General features: G+C 46.6%; 1 protein-coding gene across 1 annotated transcript; it reads left to right on the top strand.

Moving 5' to 3' along the window:
• The first annotated feature begins 217 nt into the window (after nucleotides 1–217).
• LOC308661232 (major histocompatibility complex class I-related gene protein-like) lies at nucleotides 218–18846 on the top strand. Its single transcript, XM_081316136.1, has 6 exons — nucleotides 218–398; nucleotides 6160–6435; nucleotides 12871–13146; nucleotides 14438–14728; nucleotides 15355–15435; nucleotides 18643–18846. Exons 1-6 carry the CDS (start codon nucleotides 347–349, stop codon nucleotides 18768–18770), a joined length of 1104 nt encoding a protein of 367 aa, XP_081172262.1. The 5' UTR covers nucleotides 218–346; the 3' UTR covers nucleotides 18771–18846.
• Nucleotides 18847–22162: the final 3316 nt, after the last annotated feature.

Here is a 22162-nt window from a genome sequence, read left to right as displayed (position 1 = left end):
GGCTGCAAGAGGAAGTTCAACGACCCACGCACACACCCGCAATTCCCCCGAGCTCGCACGAAAACACAAGCATTTCCTTCCTCTTCCCAGGCAATCAGCCTTCTTCTCCTGAACCCGATGTATGTATCCCCGGTCAACGTTGCTCCGCCCACTCCCGCTAAGCCACGCCTCCCTTTCTCTTCCCCTCCTCCTGGGTTCCACCTAGTTTGCAGAACTTGAGATCTTAGCACGGCTGAGTAATTAACCGCCAACCGATCGTGCCTCCGGTTACGAGTTCCTCGACCGTGAACCGAGGGTGACCTTCTTTTTTTGGGGGGGAAGGGGGGGCCCTTAAGAAGCATCTGCGATGGGGCTCCTGGCTGCGATGGCCTTGGTCCTCACCTCAGTGGGAGGCTCAGGTGAGTGCGGGGCTTACGCACTGTATGGGACTGCAGGTCCCATGGTGCCAAGCCCAAGCGCTTTAGCTTGGGACGATTGGGGTGTGACGCACCCGAAGGCTCCGTGTTGAGTGGGGTTTTTTTTTGTGCGGTGCTCTTGCGAGATAGAAGGGGTGTGGGGATAGGGTAGAAGAAAGGAAGGAAGGAAGGAAGGAAGGAAGAAAGAAAGAAAGAAAGAAAGAAAGAAAGAAAGAAAGAAAGAAAGAAAGAAAGAAAGAAAGAAAGAAAGAAAGAAAGAAAGAAAGAAAGAAAGAAAGAAAGAAAGAAAGAAAGAAAGAAAGAAAGAAAGAAAGAGAAAGAAAAAGAAAGAAAGAAAGAAATCCACCCGCGGGATAACGAAGAGTGGGGTTTTTTTGTGCGGTGCTCTTGCGAGATAGAAGGGGTGTGGGGATAGGGTAGAAGAAAGGAAGGAAGAAAGGAAGGAAGAAAGGAAGGAAGGAAGGAAGAAAGAAAGAAAGAAAGAAAGAAAGAAAGAAAGAAAGAAAGAAAGAAAGAAAGAAAGAAAGAAAGAAAGAAAGAAAGAAAGAAAGAAAGAAAGAAAGAAAGAAAGATCCACCCGCGGGATAACGAAGAGTTAACTCCGGTTCGGCGTATTGTGTGAACGCAGCCCTTCGGGGACTTTTCCTCACCCTCTCCTCCTTCCCTAATTGGGGAGGAATTTCCCGCACTTTCAGTAAACTTTCGCTTTCGGCGGTTCAGCTTTTTTTTGCGCAGGGCTCGTCAAGCAATGATGAAGCGGCTTGTTTTGTTTGCTGCTGGATTCACTTTCACCGGGAGGAGCTTTGCAGTTTTCCGCTGCGGGGCTGAGAACCGCTCGACGAGGGGCTGTCTGATTTGGGAGGGGGGCGGGTGGGTGATAGGGCTGCCAAATGTGGGGTGGAGAACCTCGGCTAGCCACTAGATGGCGGCAGAGTGTTTGCATTCCCTGTATCGTCTTGTGGATATGGGTTGGCTCAGATATGCCTGGAAGATGATAGATAGATAGATAGATAGATAGATAGATAGATAGATAGATAGATAGATAGATAGATAGATAGATAGATAGATAGATAGATAGATAGATAGATAGATAGATAGATAGATAGATAGATAGATAGATAGATAGATAGATAGATAGATAGATAGATAGATAGATAGATAGATAGATAGATGATAGATAGATAGATAGATAGATAGATAGATAGATAGATAGATAGATAGATAGATAGATAGATAGATAGATAGATAGATAGATAGATAGAAGTTTAATGGTGTTGAATATCACTGATGTGATATCCCGTATGTGGGGATAGATAGATAGATAGATAGATAGATAGATAGATAGATAGATAGACAGACAGACAGACAGACAGACAGACAGAAGATGGATGGATGGATGGATGGGATGGAATAGATGGAGGGATGGGATGGATATGAGAGAGAGAGGAGAGAGATGATAGAGACATGAGAGGGAGAGGATAGAGAGAGCTGATAGAATAGATGATAGAGATTGATGATAGAGAGAGGAGAGAGATGATAGGACAGATAGAGAGATGATAGATGGATGATAGAGAATTGATGATAGAGAGAGGAGAGAGAGAGAGACTGATGAGAGAGAGAGAGAGAGAGAGGAGAGAGAGAATGAGAGAAGAGAGAGAGAGAGGTAGATCGAAGATATATGGATGGATAGAATAGTGGCATAAAATTAGAGAGAGAGAGATTAGATAAACTGTATGGAGAGATAGAACAGAGACAAAATATTAGAGTGGGAGAATAGACCAAAGAGTAGATAAATGGTAAATAGGCAGATAGGGGAGGGAATTTCCTTCAGTTTCATCCCCTTCAAATCCTGGCCAAAATATGCCCAGTTCAGCATGTGACCCCTCAGGGGTCGGTCCTCTCGCCTCTCCTGTTCAACATCTACATGAAGCCGCTGGGCGAGATCATTCGCAGCTTTGGAGTAGGGTACCATCAGTATGCTGATGACACCCAGCTTTTCATCTCAACTCCAAACAACATCAGTGATGCCCTCGACGTGATGTCCCGCTGCCTGAAAGCGGTCCGGGAATGGATGGGGAGGAACAGGCTTCAACTGAACCCGGACAAGACTGAATGGCTGTACGTACCGGCAAGCCAGGATACTCAGAACATCCCATCCCTTAACATCGGGGACAAGTTACTACCCCCTGTTGATAGGGCCCGCAACCTGGGTGTCCTCCTCGACTCGCAGCTCTCCCTGGAAGATCACATAGGAGCTGTGACCAAGGGGGCCTTCTCCCGGGTTCGACTAGTTCGCCAATTACGGCCTTATCTGGACCTGGATGCCTTACGTACAGTCACCCATGCTCTTGTGACCTCTCGCCTAGACTACTGTAACGCTCTCTACATGGGGCTGCCCTTGAGATCCACTCGGAAGCTTCAACTGGTGCAAAGTGCAGCGGCACGGACACTCTTGGGAGCCTCCCGATACTCCCATATCACACCTCTCCTCCGTGCGCTGCACTGGCTTCCAGTTGCCTCCCGTGTGAAGTTCAAGGTGCTAACAATGACATACAAAGCCCTACATGGCATGGGTCCGGACTACCTACGGGAGCACCTTCTGCCAATGTCAGCACCCCACCGTCCTGTGCGCTCCCACAGAGAGGGCCTCCTCAGGGTGCCACCGCTCAAGGAATGTCGGCTGTTGGCCCCCAGGGGGAGGGCATTCTCAGTGGGTGCGCCAGCCCTCTGGAACAGCTTACCAACCGAAATCCGGATGGCCCCCGACCTCCGCACCTTCCGGCGCGACTTAAAAACTTACCTGTTCCAGCAGTCCGGCCTGGCCTGATAGCTCGAATTGGGGTCCCAGTTTGTTTTTTACTATTGTTTTTTTCACTATTGTTCATTCTGTATACCTACCTTATTCTGTACACCGCCCCGAGTCCCTCGGGAGAAGGGCAGTTTATAAAAACAAATAAATAAATAAATAAATGTGGGGCCAGTGAGGATATTGCATTGTGGAAAATCCAGGCATACAGAGCACAACTTTGAGGGAAGAACTCTGCTCACTGCGAGAATTACTGCATGGTTTAAGGAAGAGGAAACCCGAGTTTTATTCGCATACAAAGAGTTTTATTTGTATACACAGGAAGTTTTTCAACTTACAGCCACAATTGAGCCCAAAATTTCTGTTGGTAACACAGACAGTTATTAAGTGAGTTTCGCAGTGCTTTTATGACCTTTCTTGCCACAATTGTTAAGTGAATCACTGCAGTTGTTGTTTGGTTGGTAACAAGGTTGTTAAATGAATCCGGCTTCCCCAATGAGTTTGCTTGTCAGAAAGTTGCGGAAGGTGATCCCGTGACCCCGGGACACCGCAACTGTCTTTAATGCATGCCAGTTGTCCAAATCTTGATCGCATGATCACGAATACACTTCAACGGTTGTAAGGGTGAAAAATCGTCATGTCGCTTTTTTCAATGCCGTTGTAACTTTGAACGGTCACTAAATGGACGGTTGTAAGTCCAGGACTTCCTGTGTAGAGTTGAGGGTTGCAAGACAAGAAATCTGATTTGCTGGAGGAAGTTTGGGAAAGCTAGCAAGTTATCTTTAGATTTGGGGTTAATTTTAGGCAGACTGGCCCTTTCAGGAATAGAATCAGATAGAACTTTATTGTCACTTTAAAGGTACACTAATCAGCATATCTTAAAATTAAATTTTGTTGCATTCAGCTCTCAAAAGGTAACCATTATTGATATACCAACACACACACACACACACACACATATGACACAGAGAAGCGTCACAGTCTAGTTCGAATACATGGCAAAAAAAAAAGAATCCTGAGAATTTACAAGATGGATGGCATAAGGCAGGGGTCCCCAAACTGTGGGCCATGTGAGTGGCTGACCTGGATGCGCATACGCACACACACAGCCCCACTTGCACAAGTGTTGCCACAAACATCATGGGTGTTTGCGGCCCTGCTCACGTGAGCATTTCCCTGATCATTGTGTGCATTCACAGCCCAACTTGTATAAGTGTCATTGCTGGTGTTTGCGGTCCAACTCATGTGAGCGTTGGCGCTGGCGTTTGTGGCCCCACACGGACATGTCCGCACGGACATTTGCGGCCTCACTTGTACATCGGCACGGGCATTCACAGCCCCCTAGTGTGAGCATCACAAGTGTTTGCAGCCCCACTCATGTGAGCATCGCCATGAGTGTCACGGGCATTCACAGCCCCACTCAAACGAGCGCTCACAGCCCCACTCATGCAAACAACAGGTGTTTGTGCATGTGCACATGCATTCATACACCCCCAACAAACCATCTCTTCTTTCCTCCCTCTCCCCCACCTCACTCCATGCCACTAACTCTGAAAGGTTGGGGAACCCTGGCATAAGGAACAAAGATGTCACAGAATCTAGTAGTCCTGCTAGAAATACTTTGAAACCTCCTCGCAGAGGAGAGCAACAGAAACAGACCGTGAAGTGGGTGCAAGGGGTCTCTAACAATGCTTCGAGCTCTAAGCACATACCATTTATAAGCAGTGTCCTGAATCACGAGAAGTGAGCTTCCTATACAGTAATCATCTCAGCTGTCCTCACCACTCTGTATGGACCTTCTATCTGAGGCTCTGCTACCACCAAACCAAACATTGAGGCAGTTTGTGAAAACACTCTCAATCGCGCCTCTGTAAAAAGTGGCCAGGACAGAAGGAGCTGAAATGTTGAGATAATGGCAGGGGGAGGGCATGTTCTTGATTCAGGATGGAATGTTGGGATTTCTCAGCTTGTTTCTTCATTTGTTCAATTTCTATGGCTGCTCATTTCAGTCAATAGTCTGGGCAGCTTACAGTTAAACAAAGAAAAGAAACATTACAGTTAAAGATAAAAGCATTTTAAAACAATAAAAATAGTAAAACCAATAAAAACACTAAAAGCATCCAAATTATTATGTAACGGTTCCTTTATTAGGACAGCCTTTGGGCTGTACAGGTGGTCCTCCTTTAACAACCATGCAGTCAGACTTCCAACAGTCCCTAACAAGTGGTACGTGCAACCGGACCACATACTTATGGCCAATGCAGCATCTCCACAGTCACATGATCAAAATTTGCAACCTTTCCCACAGGCAAAATCAATGGGGAAACCAGCAGAAAGCTGGAAATCATGGTCACAATGAGACCCTTGCTTAACAACGCATGTGATCCTGGTTTAACCATGACAACAGGACTGTTGGAACTGCCACTATTAAGTTACATCTGTATGACTTAACAACAAAGTTTCCAGTCCTAAAAAAACTACATGTATTGTAAGCTGGTGGTGATTCCTGTATTCTTTGGTTGAAATGGGATTGCAGGGGGCTTTGTCTGGTGGCAGGGAGGGTTGATTTGGGTCTGGCAAGGAGATGAGCTTGGTCTGACCCAGATCACATCTAAAAGTCAAAGAGGAAAAAAGAGGCAGCCTCCATTTTGTTTGCTACATATTTATTTTCTCCACACTGCTTGATAAGGAGGCCTCTCAACATAGACCTGTTGGTTCAACAACATGATCTAGAACAGGTGTCTCCAAACTTGGTAACCTTAAGACTTGTGGACTTCAACTCCCAGAATTCCTCAGCCAGACATGCTGAAGTCCACAAATCTTAAAAGTTGCCAAGTTTGGAGACCCCTGATCTAGAAAACGGAAAGTTCCTTACATGGCTTTGAGATAGACCTAATTGCTGACAACCTTGTCACTCTGTCCCCCTGTCTTTCCCAGATTCCCGCTCCCACACGCTGCACTATTTCTACACCACAGTTTGGGAACCCAAGCAGGACACCCCCTGGTTCACTGCCGTGGCCTCCCTGAATGGCCACCTTGGCGGTCACTATGACAGCAAGACAAGGCGGGCTGTACCTCGACTGTCCTGGATGAAGAAAGTGGAGGAAGAGGACCCCCAGTTCTGGGCATGGAACACGGAGAAGGCCCGCAGCGATGAGCTGAGGCTTTGGAGAGATATGGAGAACCTCAAGAAACAATATAACCAAAGTGGGGGTGAGTGGATAATCAGAGGCAACTCCAGTTTACCTACCTGTTGGTTGTAAATCAGCAGTCCCCCAACCTTTCTGGTATGGCAGACTGGCGGGGTGAGTGAGAGGGGATGGTTCTATGTGAGCAACAGGCACGTGCTTGTGCACACAACTCCATATGAGCAAGTGGTGGGTACATGCACACTGCTTCATGTAAATGGAGCTTTGTGCATGAGTGCCTACCACTCACGTAAATGGAGCTTCACACACAACTGCCTGCTGCTCGTGTGAATGGAGCTTTGTGTGCGAGTGCCTGCCACTCGCATAAATGGAACTTCACACACAACTGCCTACCGCTCGCGTAAATGGAGCTTTGCATGAGAGTGCCTGCCACTCGTGTAAATGGAGCTTTGTGAGCAAGTACCTATCGCTCCCGTAAATGGAGCTTTGCACCTGAATGCCTACCGGTGGCATAAATGGAGCTTTGTGCATGAGTGCCTATCGCCCACATAAATGGAGCCTCGTGCCCATGAGTGCCAACTGCTCGCAGTAAATGGAGCTTCGCCATGGCCCAGAGGTTGGGGACCCCTATTGTAGATGATGGTTCAAAGCTGTTTTTTTTAATTCAAATTTTTATTAAAGGTAAAGGTAAAGGTTCCCCCGCACATGCATGCTAGTCGTTTCCGACTCTAGGGGCCGGTGCTCATCTCCGTTTCAAAGCCGAAGAGCCAGCGATTGTCCGAGGACGTCTCCGTGGTCATGTGGCCAGCATGACTAGACGCCAAAGGCACACGGAACGCTGTTACCTTCCCACTGTAGTGGTCCCTATTTTTTCTACTTGCATTTTTACGTGCTTTCGAACTGCTAGGTTGGCAGAAGCTGGGACGAGTAACAGGCGCTCACTCTGTTACGCGGCACTCGGGATTCGACCCGCCAAACTGCCGACCTTCTGATCGACAAGCTCAGCGTCCTAACCCACTGAGCCACCGCGTCCCTAAATTTTTATTAGTTTATTAAAATATAAAACAGAGAAATATGAAGAAAAATGAAAACAATGGGAAAATAGGGGAGGAAAAGGGGAAGGGGAAAATGTATGGATAAAGGGGAAGAGAAAAAGAAAAGTATTGATTTCCAACTCTCTTTGGCACAGTGGAATAAGGGGCAATAACATACATCCTCAACTTTTTACTTTTACATAATAATATATACGAGCCATTTCTATAACAACAAACCTCTCTAACTGGTAAGACCTAAAATCAAAGTTTTATTTTTCCCCCCACTTCAAGCATAGAGTCCAAAAGCGGTTTCCAAGTAGAAACAACATTAATTTTACTCTTCTCTTCAATCCAGTTCAAAGCTTCTGAGGAGTGGGGAAATGAGTGGGAAGCCAAACTTTTAACATTTCACACTTCCTTCCCTTAATTCCAAAGTCCTAAATACAACGAGCTGATCCAGGGGTGATAGCAGCACCAGAAAATGCAAGGAGTGTGTGTATGCTTGTGTGTGTGTGTGTATATTCAGATGTGAAAGATGTAGACCATTTTAAACCAATTCGGTTGGTGATGAGAACGCATGAAACGGGGGACGGGGGGAGGAGAGTGATCTGTGGGGAAGGTTGAAAGAACTGAGGGGACTTGCAGAGCTCTTTGTGGGACTGCCAAGCCAACATCTGACACTTTGCTGGCCCAGGGACCAAGTAGGGATCTAAGAGGCCTTCAGAGGATGGATCCCTGGAACCAGGGAGAATGGATAGATGGAAGTCATGAGCCGGGCAATAGAGGTCTTTCAAGAAAAGCTTGATGGTTCTCAGATTTTGGGAGATTCTTGACGTGTCTTGTTCTGCCCTTTCTGCAGTTCAAGGATGTGGCTTTTAGGCAACTTACCCGCAGAATTTTGTGGTTAAATCACCCATATCCCTCTCTTTTAGTAACTTCCTATTAGAGCCCATTATCTTAGAACAGGGGTGGACAACCTTGGCTCTTTTATGACTCCTGGACTTCAACTCCCAGAATTCCTGAGCCAGCCATGCTGAGGGGAAAGGGAGAGGTTTCCATGCTAAGCCATGCTGGCTCAGGAATTCTGGGAGTTGAAGTCCACGAGTCATAAAAGAGCCGAGATTGCCTACCCATGTGACTTAGAACATGGCTTTTCAACCGGTGGAACGCGTACCACTAGTGGTACACGAGCACATGGCTGGTGGTACGTGAAGGACCAGTTAAACAGCACTGTAGAAAAAATGTGAAAAAAAAGTCAAAAAAAGCATTTTTTACTAACCTGCTTTCAGCTGCATTCCATTTCTCCATTCGCTTCTCAGCTTTCAGTGTTTGTGGGACAAAAAAAAAGTTCCATGAGACTTTCTAACTTCTCGCGAGATATCGCGAGAAGTTAGAAAGTCTCAGAGAACTTTTTTTTTCTTTTTTACCGATAGTCCCACAAACACGTGGGGAAAGCTGAGAAGGGAACGGAAAAACAGAATGCAGCTGAAAGCAGGTTAGTAAAACAAACGCTTGGGGGAGGCGAGGGGATCTGGGTGGGGGCAGGGGTGGTCACCTTACCCTGCGTAGTGGCGGGAGGGTTAACCAGGTGTGAGGGGCCCAGGAGTTGTGTAAAGCAGGTGGAGGGGAGGCCAGATTGTGGGTGCTGCTTGGGGCGGAGGGCAATCACATGGTAGAGGCGCTGCTTGGGGCTGGAGGGTGATTGCACGGTAGAGGCGCTGATTGGGGTGGAGGGCGATCGCATGCATGAACAGGACAGCCCCACATGGCAGAGGCGCTGCTTGAGGCTGGAGGGGAGGCCGGGCAGATTGCGGGCACTGGCGCGGAGGGCAAACACACACGCAAGTGGGATAGATCCGCACGGCAGAGGCGCTGCTCGGGGCCAGAGTGTGATTGCACGCGTGAGCGCCCTCCGCACCAGCACTGCCATCAGTGCCTGCAATCTGCCCGGCCTCCCCTCCGGCCCTGAGCAACGCCACTGCTGTGTGTCGCTGTCCTGTTCGCGAGGCCTTCTCTCGCCTGTTGGATATCAGCAACCCAGATTTGGTAGCTCTACTTAAGACCTGCTGAGGTGATTTATTTTTGCCGAGCGGGAGATGTGACCCAGTGCCTGCCGCCATGGCTTGCTACTGTTCCCCATGTTTATCAATTGACAACCCGTAGCTGCCCTTGAAAGCGGCTGGCTGGAACGGGGGATCTAAAAGCCTGATCGGCTGAGACATCTCCAAACCGGGGACCTGGCTGTGCATTGCTCTTCCGCCTGGTTGTGATGCGGAGGCTCCCGTGAAGTGCTGATTCCAGCTGGCGAAGGCTTCTGTGGTGGAAGGCAGGTGAGGGAGGCACGGCGTCGGTGCCTTCCTCTCCTCTCCTCCCTTCCCTTCCCCTCCTCTCCCTCCGCTTCTCCCTGCTGTGTCCTTGTCTCGGCATAGATAAGGCTGAGCGAGTATGTGGATTGCAGCATCCTCCAGGCACGCACTGGGAGCCACGGGAAGGAGCAGTTGGCCCTGGGCGGAGCTGCCCCGCTACAGTGCACAAGGATCAGGAACAAGCTCAGCTTCCTTCTTCCCAGCTCCGGGAAGTCAAAGCCCTCCATGCCTGCTGTGGCCACCACCTGGCCAGCGAAGGAAGCTGTCCCACCCCGATCTCGCGCTCCTGCAATCTCCCTCACTCAGTTTCAGCTTGCTTTCTGCAAGAGAAAGCAAGCTGAAACCAAGTGAGGGAGATTGCCAGAGATTGCTGAGAAACGCCAATCTCACACTCCTGAAATCTCCCTCACTCGGTTTCAGCTTGCTTTCTATAAGAGAAAGCAAGCTGAAACCGAGTGAGGGAGATTGCCAGAGATTGCTGAGAAACGTCGATCTCACGCTCCTGGCAATCTCCCTCACTCAGTTTCAGCTTGCTTTCTGCAAGAGAAAACCGAACTGTAGGGCCGCCTCTGCGGATGCCGCTCTAGCACGGAGAGGGGGAGGCCGTTTCCCGTTTGGCCCCGGGAGAGCCCCGCGCAAGCACCTTACCAGGTGCCAAGCTTTCGAGCAGGAGTGGCCTTACCCTACTTGCCATTGGCCGGCGCCAGGAGCAGCCATCGCCACCTGCCCCACTTTTCACAAGCCCTGCTATGTTGCCACTGCAGTTTTCCAGCAGCGGGAGGCACCAGGACCTGTCGGGGGTGAAGGGGCTGCTTTGGCGGACCGCTTCTGTGGCAGTGGGGCATGCTAGTGCCCTGCGCTGCACTCCACTGCGGGGGCCACCCTGGGAAAGGTAGAAGCACAGCTGTAGTCCGGGACAGTCAACTGCTCCGAGCCCTGTCTGGCCGGCTTTGTGCCCCCATCCTTCAAGAGCAGCTGGTTGTGAGTTGCTGGCCTGTGCTTCCCTCAATGCGCCTCAGCCCCAGACCACCCCCCACCCAGGACTCTGGCTGCATCTGCAGAAGGCGAGCAGGGCAAAGGGCGCTTTGGTGCGTCTTCCATCCCTCCCGTGTGAAGGGTGCCTTCCTGCCCCAAGGTCCACAGCAGCATTGTTGGAGTGTGTGGATCGACTGAGCAAATACGAGGTGTTTCTGTTGCTGGAATAAAGCTTATTAAATGAGCTAGCAACCTCCAAGTATCATTGATAGATCTTCACCAACTTTCCTCCATTGCTTCATAAAGAGTTAAATGGGCATCAGATTTCTTGGTAAAAATGGAGAAGGAAGGAAGGAAGGAAGGAAGGAAGGAAGGAAGGAAGGAAGGAAGGAAGGAAGGAAGGAAGGAAGGAAGGAAGGAAGGAAATGACAATGGGAGGGAGGGAAGGAGGAAAGGACAAAGAGGGAGGGAAGGAAGGAAGGAAGGAAGGAAGGAAGGAAGGAAGGAAGGAAGGGAGGGAGGGAGGGAGGGAGGGACAATGGGAGAGAGGGAGGGAGAGAGAGAAAGAGAGGGAGATAGAAATAGAGGGAGTAAGAGAGAGAGAAGGAGAAAGAAATAAGGAGGGAGAAAGAAAAAGAAAGAGGGAGAGAGAGGGAGAGAAAGAAAGGGAGGGAAATAGAGAGGGAGGGAGAAATAGAAAGAGGGAAAGAGAAAAAGAGGGAGAGAAAGAGAGGGAGAGAAAGAGAGGGAGGGAGATAAATTAAATTAGTAACATGGTTGTTAAGTGAATCTGGTTTCCCCACTAACTTTGCTTGTCAGAAGGTTGCAAAAGGCGATCACATGACCCTGGAACAATGTGACCATCATAAATATGAATCGGTTGCCAAGCATCCAAATGTAAATCACATGACCCTTGGGATGCTGAAACGGTCATAGGTGTGAAAAATGGTCATAAGTTCTTTTTTCAGTGCCGTTGTAACTTTGAACAGTCACTAAACGAATTGCTGTAAGTCAAGGACTACCTGTACTTTATCATTTTTTTCCTTTTGGGGGGGGGTCAAGTTTTTGACACCTTGCTGGGCAACTGGTGGTACTCGGACATTGCCTTATCCTAACAGTAGTACAATGGGTGAAAAGGTTGAAAAGCCCTGACTTAGAAGAATGTTTCTCAGCTTCAATAAGTTTAAGTTGTCTGGACTTCAACTCCCAGAATTTTGCCTTGTCCCATGATATATTTGAGGTTGTTTTTACGCTTAGCCAGGCATTTTGCAAATTCTGCTTATGTGTGTGCAATTGATCTATTTTTCCTCATTATCTGGACTGTCTTCAAAGAGAAAGATAAATAATTATACCATGTGAGATGGCAATAAGAAATAGGAGACATTTGTTGGAGGTGCTCGGTGGGAGAGAAAGGTGGATCAATTTTCCAGAAAGATCTAAGTGGCTTAACACTTTGTATGTGAGAATAAGGAAGTGAGTACACTGAATGTATTTATAATTTTTATTGTATTCGATCCATTTGAGACAGTCTTGAGTCCAGCAAGTCCATTCAGTTCTCTTGGCAACATTTTTTTAGAAATAGTTTGCTGTTGCCTTTTCTTTCCTCAGACAGAGAGAAACAGACTGGCCCAAAGTCACCCAGCTAGACTAGAACTCACAGTCTCCCAGTTTCTCACCCAGCATCTTTAGCATGGACACCAAAGAGGAATATAAGCCAGTTCTACTTTGGGAATAGTTCTGGAAGGAACAGGTGTTGCTGTACTTACCCTTATCAATCCCATCACCTTCTAATTCTAGAAGCTTCCTCTTCCCAAACCTTTGTCCCTGTTGGGAGGGGCAACCCAGAATGGAGGCTGCTCCCCATTCCTGCCCCTCTCCCTGATAGTGTTGGAATTCATTGTTGGAATATATTTCTGTGTAACAACTACAGTAGTATTCAGCCAGTAGATGGCAGTGTTCACAAGCTTGGATCTATGGTATGTACTGTACGCTCTTTTCTTCCAAGTAGGGTTTCCTATTTCCTGTTAGGTTAAAACAGTTGAGCAGTAAAGCACTTGGTGACTGTACTCTTTGTTTGCGCTGTGGTGCTATATATAAACAGAATTTCCCTGTTGTTGTTTCCAGGGCTTCACACCTGGCAGAAAATGTACGGCTGTGAGCTCAGGGAAGATGGGAGCAAAGGAGGGTATGACCAATACAGCTATGATGGAAGGGACTTCCTCAACTTTGACAAGGAGACCCTCACTTGGACAGCAATCGATCGTGAGGCACAGCTGATCAAGAGGGCCTGGGAGGCCGACCTGGACAGACTCCAGCGAAACAAGCTTTTCCTGGAGGAGATCTGCATTGGACTGCTGCTGAAGTTCCTGGAATATGGGAAAGAAGCATTTGGAAGAAAAGGTGAGGCTGATGTCTCTGAAAACAAGCAGAAGGGAAATTTGGTGGGTTCCCTTTTGCCGGAGAGAAACAGACAATTTGAAAGTTATCTAATCAAGGACTACCGGTCTATTAAAGGAACAATTAAAAATATTAAAAAGTCAACATTTAATGTGGCAGACTATTAAAATTAAAAATATACAAACCTCAGGCGGAGAGAGATTGAGTATATTCATCTCAATAGTGAAGAAACTAAACAAGTCTCCAGTTCCTTGGGATTCCCAGGCCTGACGACATAACCAGGTTTTGAGGGATTTCTGAAACCTCAAAAGGGACATAGTTAACCTATTATTGGGGAGAGGGGGAGAAAATGTTTGATAAGTGGGTGCCATGGCAGAGAAGGACTGTTGCCCTGGACCTGAATAACAGAACAACAGAGTTGGAAGGAATCTTGGGAGATCTTCTATTCCAATCCTCTGGTCCAGCAAGAGACCCTATACCAGACATGTCAAACACAAGGCCTGGGGGTTTCATGTGGCCCGCAAAGCCATTCTTGAAACAGTTTAACGACCCCCACTGCCTTGGCCCTGGCCCAGAGACCCTCCTTCTGCCAGAGACCCTCAGATCTGTCCCACTCCTGCCCAGGCCCTCATAGGCACCCTCGATGCGAACGATGTAGAGCTGGCCACGCCCACCCAGTAGGCCATATGCACTCTAGCCACGCCCACCCTGGCCATACCCACCCGGCCCCTTGAGGGCAACCGCAATGCTGATGTGGCCCTCAATGAAATTGAGTTTGACACCCCTGCCCTATACCATTTCAGACAAATGGTTGTCCCTTCTCTTCCCAAAAGCCTCCAGTGTTGGAGCACCCACAACTTCTGAAGGCAAGCAGTTCCACTGACCCATCAATTGTACTGACAGATAACAGTAAAGACTTATATAGTTCTTCATAGTGCTTTACAGTCCTCTCTAAGCAGTTTACAGAGTTAGTATATTGAGCCCAACAATCTGGGTCCCTCATTTTACCCACCTCGGAATGATGGAAGGCTGAGTCAACCTTGAGCCAGTCAGGATCGAACTCCTGGCAGTTGGCAGAATTAGCCTGCAGTACTGCATTCTAACCACCGCACCACCCCGCCATGGTATCAGCAGCATCCCTTCTCTTCTGGATCTAATGGGACAGGCTAACGTAAATGGGGAGAGCCAGTTCCTCAAATGATTGCTCAAAATCCTTTCCATTCCAGCTTCCCACTTGTGTGTTACCACAGAGAGACTGCTAAGCGGAACTTCTCTTCATTTCATCCCTTTGCAGAGATCCCAACAGTGAAAGTCACCCACTCGATGGATCCCTCTGGGTTGGTGGAGACGCTGGTCTGCCAAGCCTTTGGCTTTTACCCCAAGGAGATCAACGCCACATGGAGAAGGGACGGGGTCATCTGGGAGGAGGAAACCTTTCGGAAGAGCATTGCTCCCAATTCTGATGGGACTTATCATGCTTGGCTCAGCATCCGGATCAGTCCCAAGGAGACAGACCGCTATCGATGCCACGTGGAACACGCCAGCCTTGCAGAGCCCCTGGTTGTGGGCTGGGAGGAGAAGACTGGTGAGAGGCAGAAGTGGAGAGGAGCTACTGGCCTTAGAGAAAAGGTGGCCAGGTCTGGATAGTGACTCTTGTCCCAGGGAATAAACAGCGGCAAAATCAAGGGATGCCTCAACAATCTTGATTAGAAGATCCTAGTGGAGGTTTTTGTGTATTTGCTGCTGCAATGCAGGAAATACACCTGCATGGGGAAGGGGCAGATTTTAGTTAACTCCTAATTACATTAATTGGTTAAAGCCTACATCAAGTCAAGCTTGACTTGACTCTTGGTGATTTCCTGGACTCCTTCATGTAAATGTGGAAGGAAAGATTTCCCATTGCCTTGCGGGATTTTTGTTTAACCTCCCTGTGAAGTCTACAGCTCTGGGATTTCCTAGTGGCCTCCCATCCAAGTAATAATCAGACCCAAACAAGTAACCTTGTTACTTCAGGGCAGATGTAGCTTGAAGTTTTTTTCTCATCTCTGGCCTTGAGAATTCTTGGAATTCTCCAGCTCCAACCATGGTCAGGTTTCTGGAGATCAACCCAGATCATTTTGTGGAATGTGAGCTACATTCCAGGGAGCAAAGGAGAGGAAGGCTTTATTTAAGAGGAAGCTCTGAGCCTGCTATTCTCTTTTCCTCTTGCAGTTCCTTTCGCTGTGGGCACCATCCTGGGAGGAGTTCTGACTGCTTTCCTGCTGGCATTGGTGGTACTCATTGTGTGCATCAGTAAGTCTGATTTGCTTCTGTAAGAGAATAGTAGTAAGTAGTCCTCAGTTTACAACCATTTGTTTAGTGACCATTCAGAGTTACAGCAGCACTGGAAAAAGTTATGACCATTTTTCACACTTATGACTATTGCAGCATCCCCATGGTCATGTGATCAAAATTCAGCCACTTGGCAACTGGCATGTATTTATGAAATCCTGGAATCATATGATCACCTTTTAGGACCTTCTGACAAGCAAAGTCAATGGGGAAGCCAGATTCACTTAACTACGGTGTTACAACTTCAGTGTCTCCCTTAAAAGCTGTGGGAAGAAAGGTTGTAAAATGGGGCAAAAATCAGTTAACAACTCTCTTGCTTGGCGAATGGAAAGATTGGGCTCAATTGTGGTCGTAAGCTGAGGACTACCTGGAATCATTCTGATTTAGAATCTGGAGAAGGACCTGAACCGATAGCTTCCAAAATCATATTTTTGGTTTTTGGAATGATCTCTGCCAATGACATTTTGTCCCCCAGCCTGGAAGACTGGCAAAATGCGCCATTGCGTGGTGGTTTTTGATTTCTTGAAATATCAAGAGGAGAGAAACCCCAAGTTCAGCAGTGGGTACATGTTAGAGCATGCGCAGTTTTACTGCGCTGAGATAACCCAGGAGTAAACACGGTAAACAGTGTTCTATATTAAATGGTGGTTTATCTTACACTATCTACAATATCGTACACCAGGAACAATATACATACATGTGTTAATACAGCAGGAGCCAACAAACCACAGTTACAGCAGGAAACAGAAGATAGAGAACACAGCAGCAGAGCCTTCCTTTTATACAAAGGCTCCTAAAGGGACATAGACCCTGCTGAGTCATTCCCAACATTATATCATATATCTCATGTTATAAAAGCTGGTTAGCTGTTAAATTATTACCTTGACAATACACTTTCACTTCAATGAGGCTGCCTTAAATTGCCATCCCACAAGTGCTACTGTCCGTGTGTCTATTCGTGGGGAAATTAAAAACGGCTGGGCGGCACTTTCAGTTCAACAAAAAAAGAGACAGTCTTCAGCTTTTTAAAGCAGCCACATCTTGTCCTTCCTGTGAGAAGTTATTCTGAATACAGAATCACAGAGTTGGAATGAGCCTTGAAGGTCTTCTAGTCTAACCCAGGAGTCCCCAACCTGTGGGCCCTGATAGAATCGCAACTGGGCTGTGGCCATTTGTGCAAGCAGCAGGCAAGCTCATGCGTGCCCTCTCCTTTTCTGTGAGCAGTAGGCATGCATGGAACTCACACCAATGGAGCTGCTTGTGTGCACATGCTTGCCAGCCGCTCACACAGATCCATCCCCACCCCCAATTGGTCCGCAAAGCCGGAAACGTTGGGGAACTTTGGTCTAACACACTGCTCAAGTTGGAGCCCTATGCCATTCCAGACAAATGGCTGTCCAAACTCTTTTTTAAATCCACTGGTTAACTGTTCTCATCTTCAGGAAAATTCTCCTTAGTTCTAGGTTGCTTCTCTCTTGTAAATTAATCAAGGAAAGAAGCTACCTAGAACTAAGGAGAAACTTCCTAACAGTGAGGACAATTAACCAGTGGAACAGCTTGCCTCCAGAAATTGTGGGTGCTTGGGAGTTTCCGGTGACGTCGCTGCAAGATGGGGACTGGGAAATGAATCTCCCTTCCCCAAGTCTGATTTCTACCAGCTGGGGAGTCCATTAGGACTGAAAGTCATGCCATAGAGGCGACTGGCCAAAGGGTGAAACTTTGCAGATTGCGGGCCACCTATCTGAAAGGGTGTAGGATCTCCTGCTGGAGCAGGGGGTTGGAGTAGAAGACCTCCAAGGTCCCTTCAGCTCTATTTTAATTGATACTTCATCCATTACTTCTTTTCTTACCCTCAAGTGCTTTAGAAAATAGGATGAACCCCCTGTTCTCTGTGGCAGCCCCTCAAATATTGGAAGACAGCTATCATGTCACTCTTAGTCCTTCTCTTCCTTGGATTAGACATACCCAGCCGAGTTCCATAGCTTACTGCTGAGTCCTTGAACTGATCTGAAGCTTATCTCTGCTGCTTTTCAGTAGAAAACTGGTTTGTCCCATCCCTCCTGAGTAGTTGTGTTCTGGAAAATAGCACAAATGTTCCTATGGAGCTACTAATGGCTGAGGACTGATCCTACCCAGATATTTACCGTGTTTCATGCATTTCTCTCTCAATAAATAAACTCCATTCTGCAAATGCTGCTGAATTTTCAAATAAAACCCAGGCGCCCAAAGCAGCAAGAATTTTGTTTCTTTTAGTGACCCTGTAATCCCTTGCATTGTGGGGTGGAGTCAGGGTGACTGATCAGAGCTTGAGCCTTTAAAGGCCGGATGCCCTTCCTGATGCCTACACAATGTTCACAGCAGATAATTACTCATTGCACTCAGAGAGAGAAATATCTGCCATTACCTAGAATCGAACTCACAGCCTCCAGATTGTGAGGAGAGATTTTCACCTCTAGGCCACCACACCAAAGTGGGAAGAATATTCTAACTTGGGGGTCTCCAACCTGTAGGCCGTAGCCCGGCACTGGGCCACAGCCTGTTGGCCAGCGGGCCATGGGAATGGCTGGTGAGCACGCGGACATGTGCGTGCTCCCCCCCACTCACGCCAGCAGCCCCATTTGTGCATGCACAGGAGTGCTAGTGCCGCCAGCGTTGTACGGTTGCTAGCAGCCCATTTGTGCATTCGCACGATCACTAGCGGCCCTTTTGCGAGTGCTAGCATCCCGCTTGCATGGGCACGCGGGTGCCAGTGCTGCCGCCAGCACCGCCATGGGTGTGTGCAGCCCACTTGTGCAAGCATGTGGATGCTGGTGGTGTTGTGTGCGTGCCCGTTTGTGCACGTGCGCATACACACATTTCTCTGCTTCTCCCTTTTTGCTCCAGGCCAACCCAGAAAGGTTGGGAGGTCTGTTCTAACAGATTTGATCAAGCAGTGAGTCAGGTCAGTGAAAGGCCAAGTGATGGTTTTCAGATAACCAGGGCTTTTTTTGTCATAGAACACTCAGAACAGAGTTCCAGCACCTTTTTGGGATGGAACCTTGTAGGGTAGGCAAGGTGGTTTGTATGACATGTGTGAGTTCCGGCACCTTTTTCTTTTACAAAAAAAGCACTGCAGATAACAAAAAACAAAATCAAATCCATCCATCCATTTCTTTGTCCCAATCTCAGGAGTTCAGAAGAAGAAAAGGAAAACTTCTCAAACATCGGAAGATAAATCCTCGGAACAGGAGTCAGACAAATTGATGACCCTCACTCCTAGCCACAATACAGCCACAATACAGACGTTTACAGCATGACTTGTTCTTTACCCTCCAAGCTTCCCCTTCCCCTCCAGACTTGGGGAATTTGGGAAGCTGCTGTTCAAATGCAGGATCCTCTCATTTTTGTTTTCTCTTTCAATGATGTAGGTAAAAGAATCTGTTTCTTGTGAAGCTAAAAAGAAATAGTTTGCTTTTGTGGGAAATAATCCTATTTACCTGCTGTGGAAGTATCTGGAAATTATTTTTGGACAAACAACAATGAAGCAAAAATAATGATAATGTAGAGGGGTATAAAAGCCAGTTTTTTGTTTTTTTAAGCAATGCCACTCTAAAGATGTTCTAGGAAATAGCAAGTGTTCAGTGTTGTCACTGATTCCCTTTAGAAACACCGATGTCTATTCTGGCTTCTTTCTCACCAGTAGTATGAAGCCAAGAAACAGCTTGTCCAAATAATTAAGTTTTTACCATTCAAAATTGGCTAACTAACCTTTAAGGGACGCGGTGGCTCAGTGGGTTAGGACGCTGAGCTTGTCGATCAGAAGGTCGGCAGTTTGGCGGGTCGAATCCCGAGTGCCGCGTAACAGAGTGAGCGCCTGTTACTTGTCCCAGCTTCTGCCAACCTAGCAGTTCGAAAGCAAGTAGAAAAATAGGGACCACTATGGTGGGAAGGTAACAGCGTTCCGTGCGCCTTTGGCGTCTAGTCATGCCGGCCACATGACCACGGAGATGTCCTCGGACAAACGCTGGCTCTTCGGCTTTGAAACGGAGATGAGCACCGGCCCCTAGAGTCGGAAACGACTAGCACGCATGTGCGGGGGAACCTTTACCTTTACCTTTTAACCTTTAAGGAAAGTCTCCTTTAAGTTGAGCTCAACTCCTAGAGTGACACTTGCTGGCTGAGGAATTCTGGGAGTTGAAGTCCACACTTCTGGGATGTGGCCAAAGGCTGTCTTAGAGTGCTAATGTACATTTTTGGCAGCAATATTGAAGTAGTATGCCTTGGCCATCTTCTGGGTGTCTTTTTTTCCAGCAGCCTGAGATTTCCTAGTGGCCTCCTATCCAGTACTGGTTCGCCTTTCAAATCAGTCAAAAACAGCTGGGAAATCCGGGCTGTTGCTCAGGTTCTTTCAAGGATTCCTTTGTTTACAGTTCTGGTTAATATTTATTTTGCAAGGAGTGGGAAATTGTCCGTGTATCCTGGACATCTACGAAAAACAATCTGAAACCATGAAGAAGTACAGAGTGTAATAAATTATAGGGAGGGAGGGGGAGAGAGAGAGAGGTTTCTGAAAGTGAAGCACTCTTCAAGGTAAAACTACCAAGTTAAAAAATAGGACAAAATAAATTAGGGTAAAATGTCTTTTAAGTCAGATCAAATTTCTCTGTGCAATTTCCTGATTGTATTTATGTCTTTAGGGTTCTTTACTAAAAACGTTCTGTTACATTTGAAATTTGGGCATATTCATTAGGAAACCAATCAGAGATTGATCTTTAAATTGATCTTTTGGTCATTTTTACTCTGATGATACTTTAAGTTTGATTTTGTCCTATTGATTTGTTCTAGCTGGCAAGAAGAAGCTAAAAAAACATTTAGACAGAAGATCAGGCATAGGTCATATGAATATTTCCTCTGAAATTAGGTCTGGTTTTAATGAAATGGCTTGTATTTTTGAATTTGTATTTATAGCTTCCTGAAGGTTTGTAATGTGCAATGAATATGTGTATTTTATTTAAATTGTTATATTTTTTAACAGGTGGTAGTCTTGGAAATGATGTTTATTAGAAAATACAACAGCATCCTTAAAGTAAGATTTCAAATCTCTTTAAGGTGTCTTGTGCCAAGATTTTGATTAAAAATTCACAGATGGAGCCTTCTTTTTATTGATTCATAATTGTTGTTGTTAGCTGCGAAGTCGTGTCCGACCCATCGCGACCCTATGGACAACATTCCTCCAGGCCTTCCTGTCCTCTACCATCTTCTGGAGTCCATTTAAGCTCACGCCTACTGCTTCAGTGACTCCATCCAGCCACCTCATTCTCTGTCATCCCCTTCTTCTCTTGCCCAATGAGGCTCTTCTCCAGTGAGTCCTTCCTTCTCATTAGGTGGCCAAAGTATTTGAGTTTTAGCTTCAGGATTCATAATTAAGTAATAATTAATGCACTCTCTTGAGTTGTACAAATAAAGGTGAGTTATAAATCAGGCAGACAAATAAATAAGAAGGTGTACTAGCAGTATTTCTGACTTGAGATGGAGAGTGAAATATTTTATATGATAATTTAAAACTGTTATATTATCAGTGTTGCCATGTAAGGGCTTATGATGCAGATAAATTTCTACCATTAAAATTCTTCCTTCTTCATCTGAATATACGATTTTAGAATCTATTGTCTCTTTAATATATAAAGCGACTCCTCTTTTTTTCTGTTGTGCTGATGCTTAATAAAGTTTTCCAATTTTTGGATATTCCAATAATTTATGATGCTGTACTTTTATGTGTGTTTCTTGCAAACAAATTTTGAAAGAGGGGGTCAAAGAGGCCATTTATGTTAAAATTGAACTGTTCTCTCTCAATAGAGGGAGGGATACAACCAGTGCTTTTTTTGTAAAAGAAAAAGGTGCCGGAACTCACACATGTCATACAAACCGCCTTGCCTACCCTACAAGGTTCCAACCCAAAAAGGTGCCGGAACTCCGTTCTGAGCGTTCTATGAGAAAAAAAGCCCTGGATACAACACTACCTATCTCCTGTTTACAATACAGTCCTTTCAGTTCTAAGAAGGCTCCAGACCCATTTGCACTATTCAGGTGACCTTGAAGGCACAGATAAACCTCCAAGTGGCCTCAACAGCTCTCAGAAAGAGTCCTAACGACCAGATGACTGCTAGGAATATAAACCGTTCCATCCTCCACCATTCAGTCAGAACTGAAGACCCTTCTTGGATGAGAAGCAAAATGTTTTCAAGGAAAACAAAGCCCGGTTGTCCTTTGGAAAAGCACCATTGGGAAAAGGGCAGGTCCTCTTTTGGATCAGCAACTGACTATAGAATAGGGGAAAAAACCCACTAGGAGTCAATGATTACTTCTCACAATGGAGGGTTGAAACTAATAGGGACCCACAGGGTTCTGACCTACTGCTGGTGCTTTTAACATATTTATAAGTGACCTGGAAACAGGCATGACTAGTAGAAGACTCAGGTTTGCTGATAACACGCTTGCAGAAAAGTCTCACGAGTTCTTTCAGCATCCTCCTTCCTTCTCAATCACCCAAACCCCAAATACCTTTATTAAGAGTCTGCAGACTCTTAATGCAGGTCAAACTGTTCTGTCCCAGCTACGTGAGTCCTTGTTATGCTCACAAGAAGAAACCCCTCTTCCAAGAAACAGGCAGGAACCGCAAGAAAAAAACAACCCCTTTTATTCTCACCGA

This window comes from Vipera berus, assembly GCF_964194415.1.
Source record: "Vipera berus genome assembly, chromosome: 2".
NCBI classification, from domain to species: Eukaryota; Metazoa; Chordata; class Lepidosauria; order Squamata; family Viperidae; genus Vipera; species Vipera berus.
The sequence above is the reverse complement of the archived record's forward strand: the minus strand, read 5'-3'. Positions and strand labels throughout refer to the sequence as shown.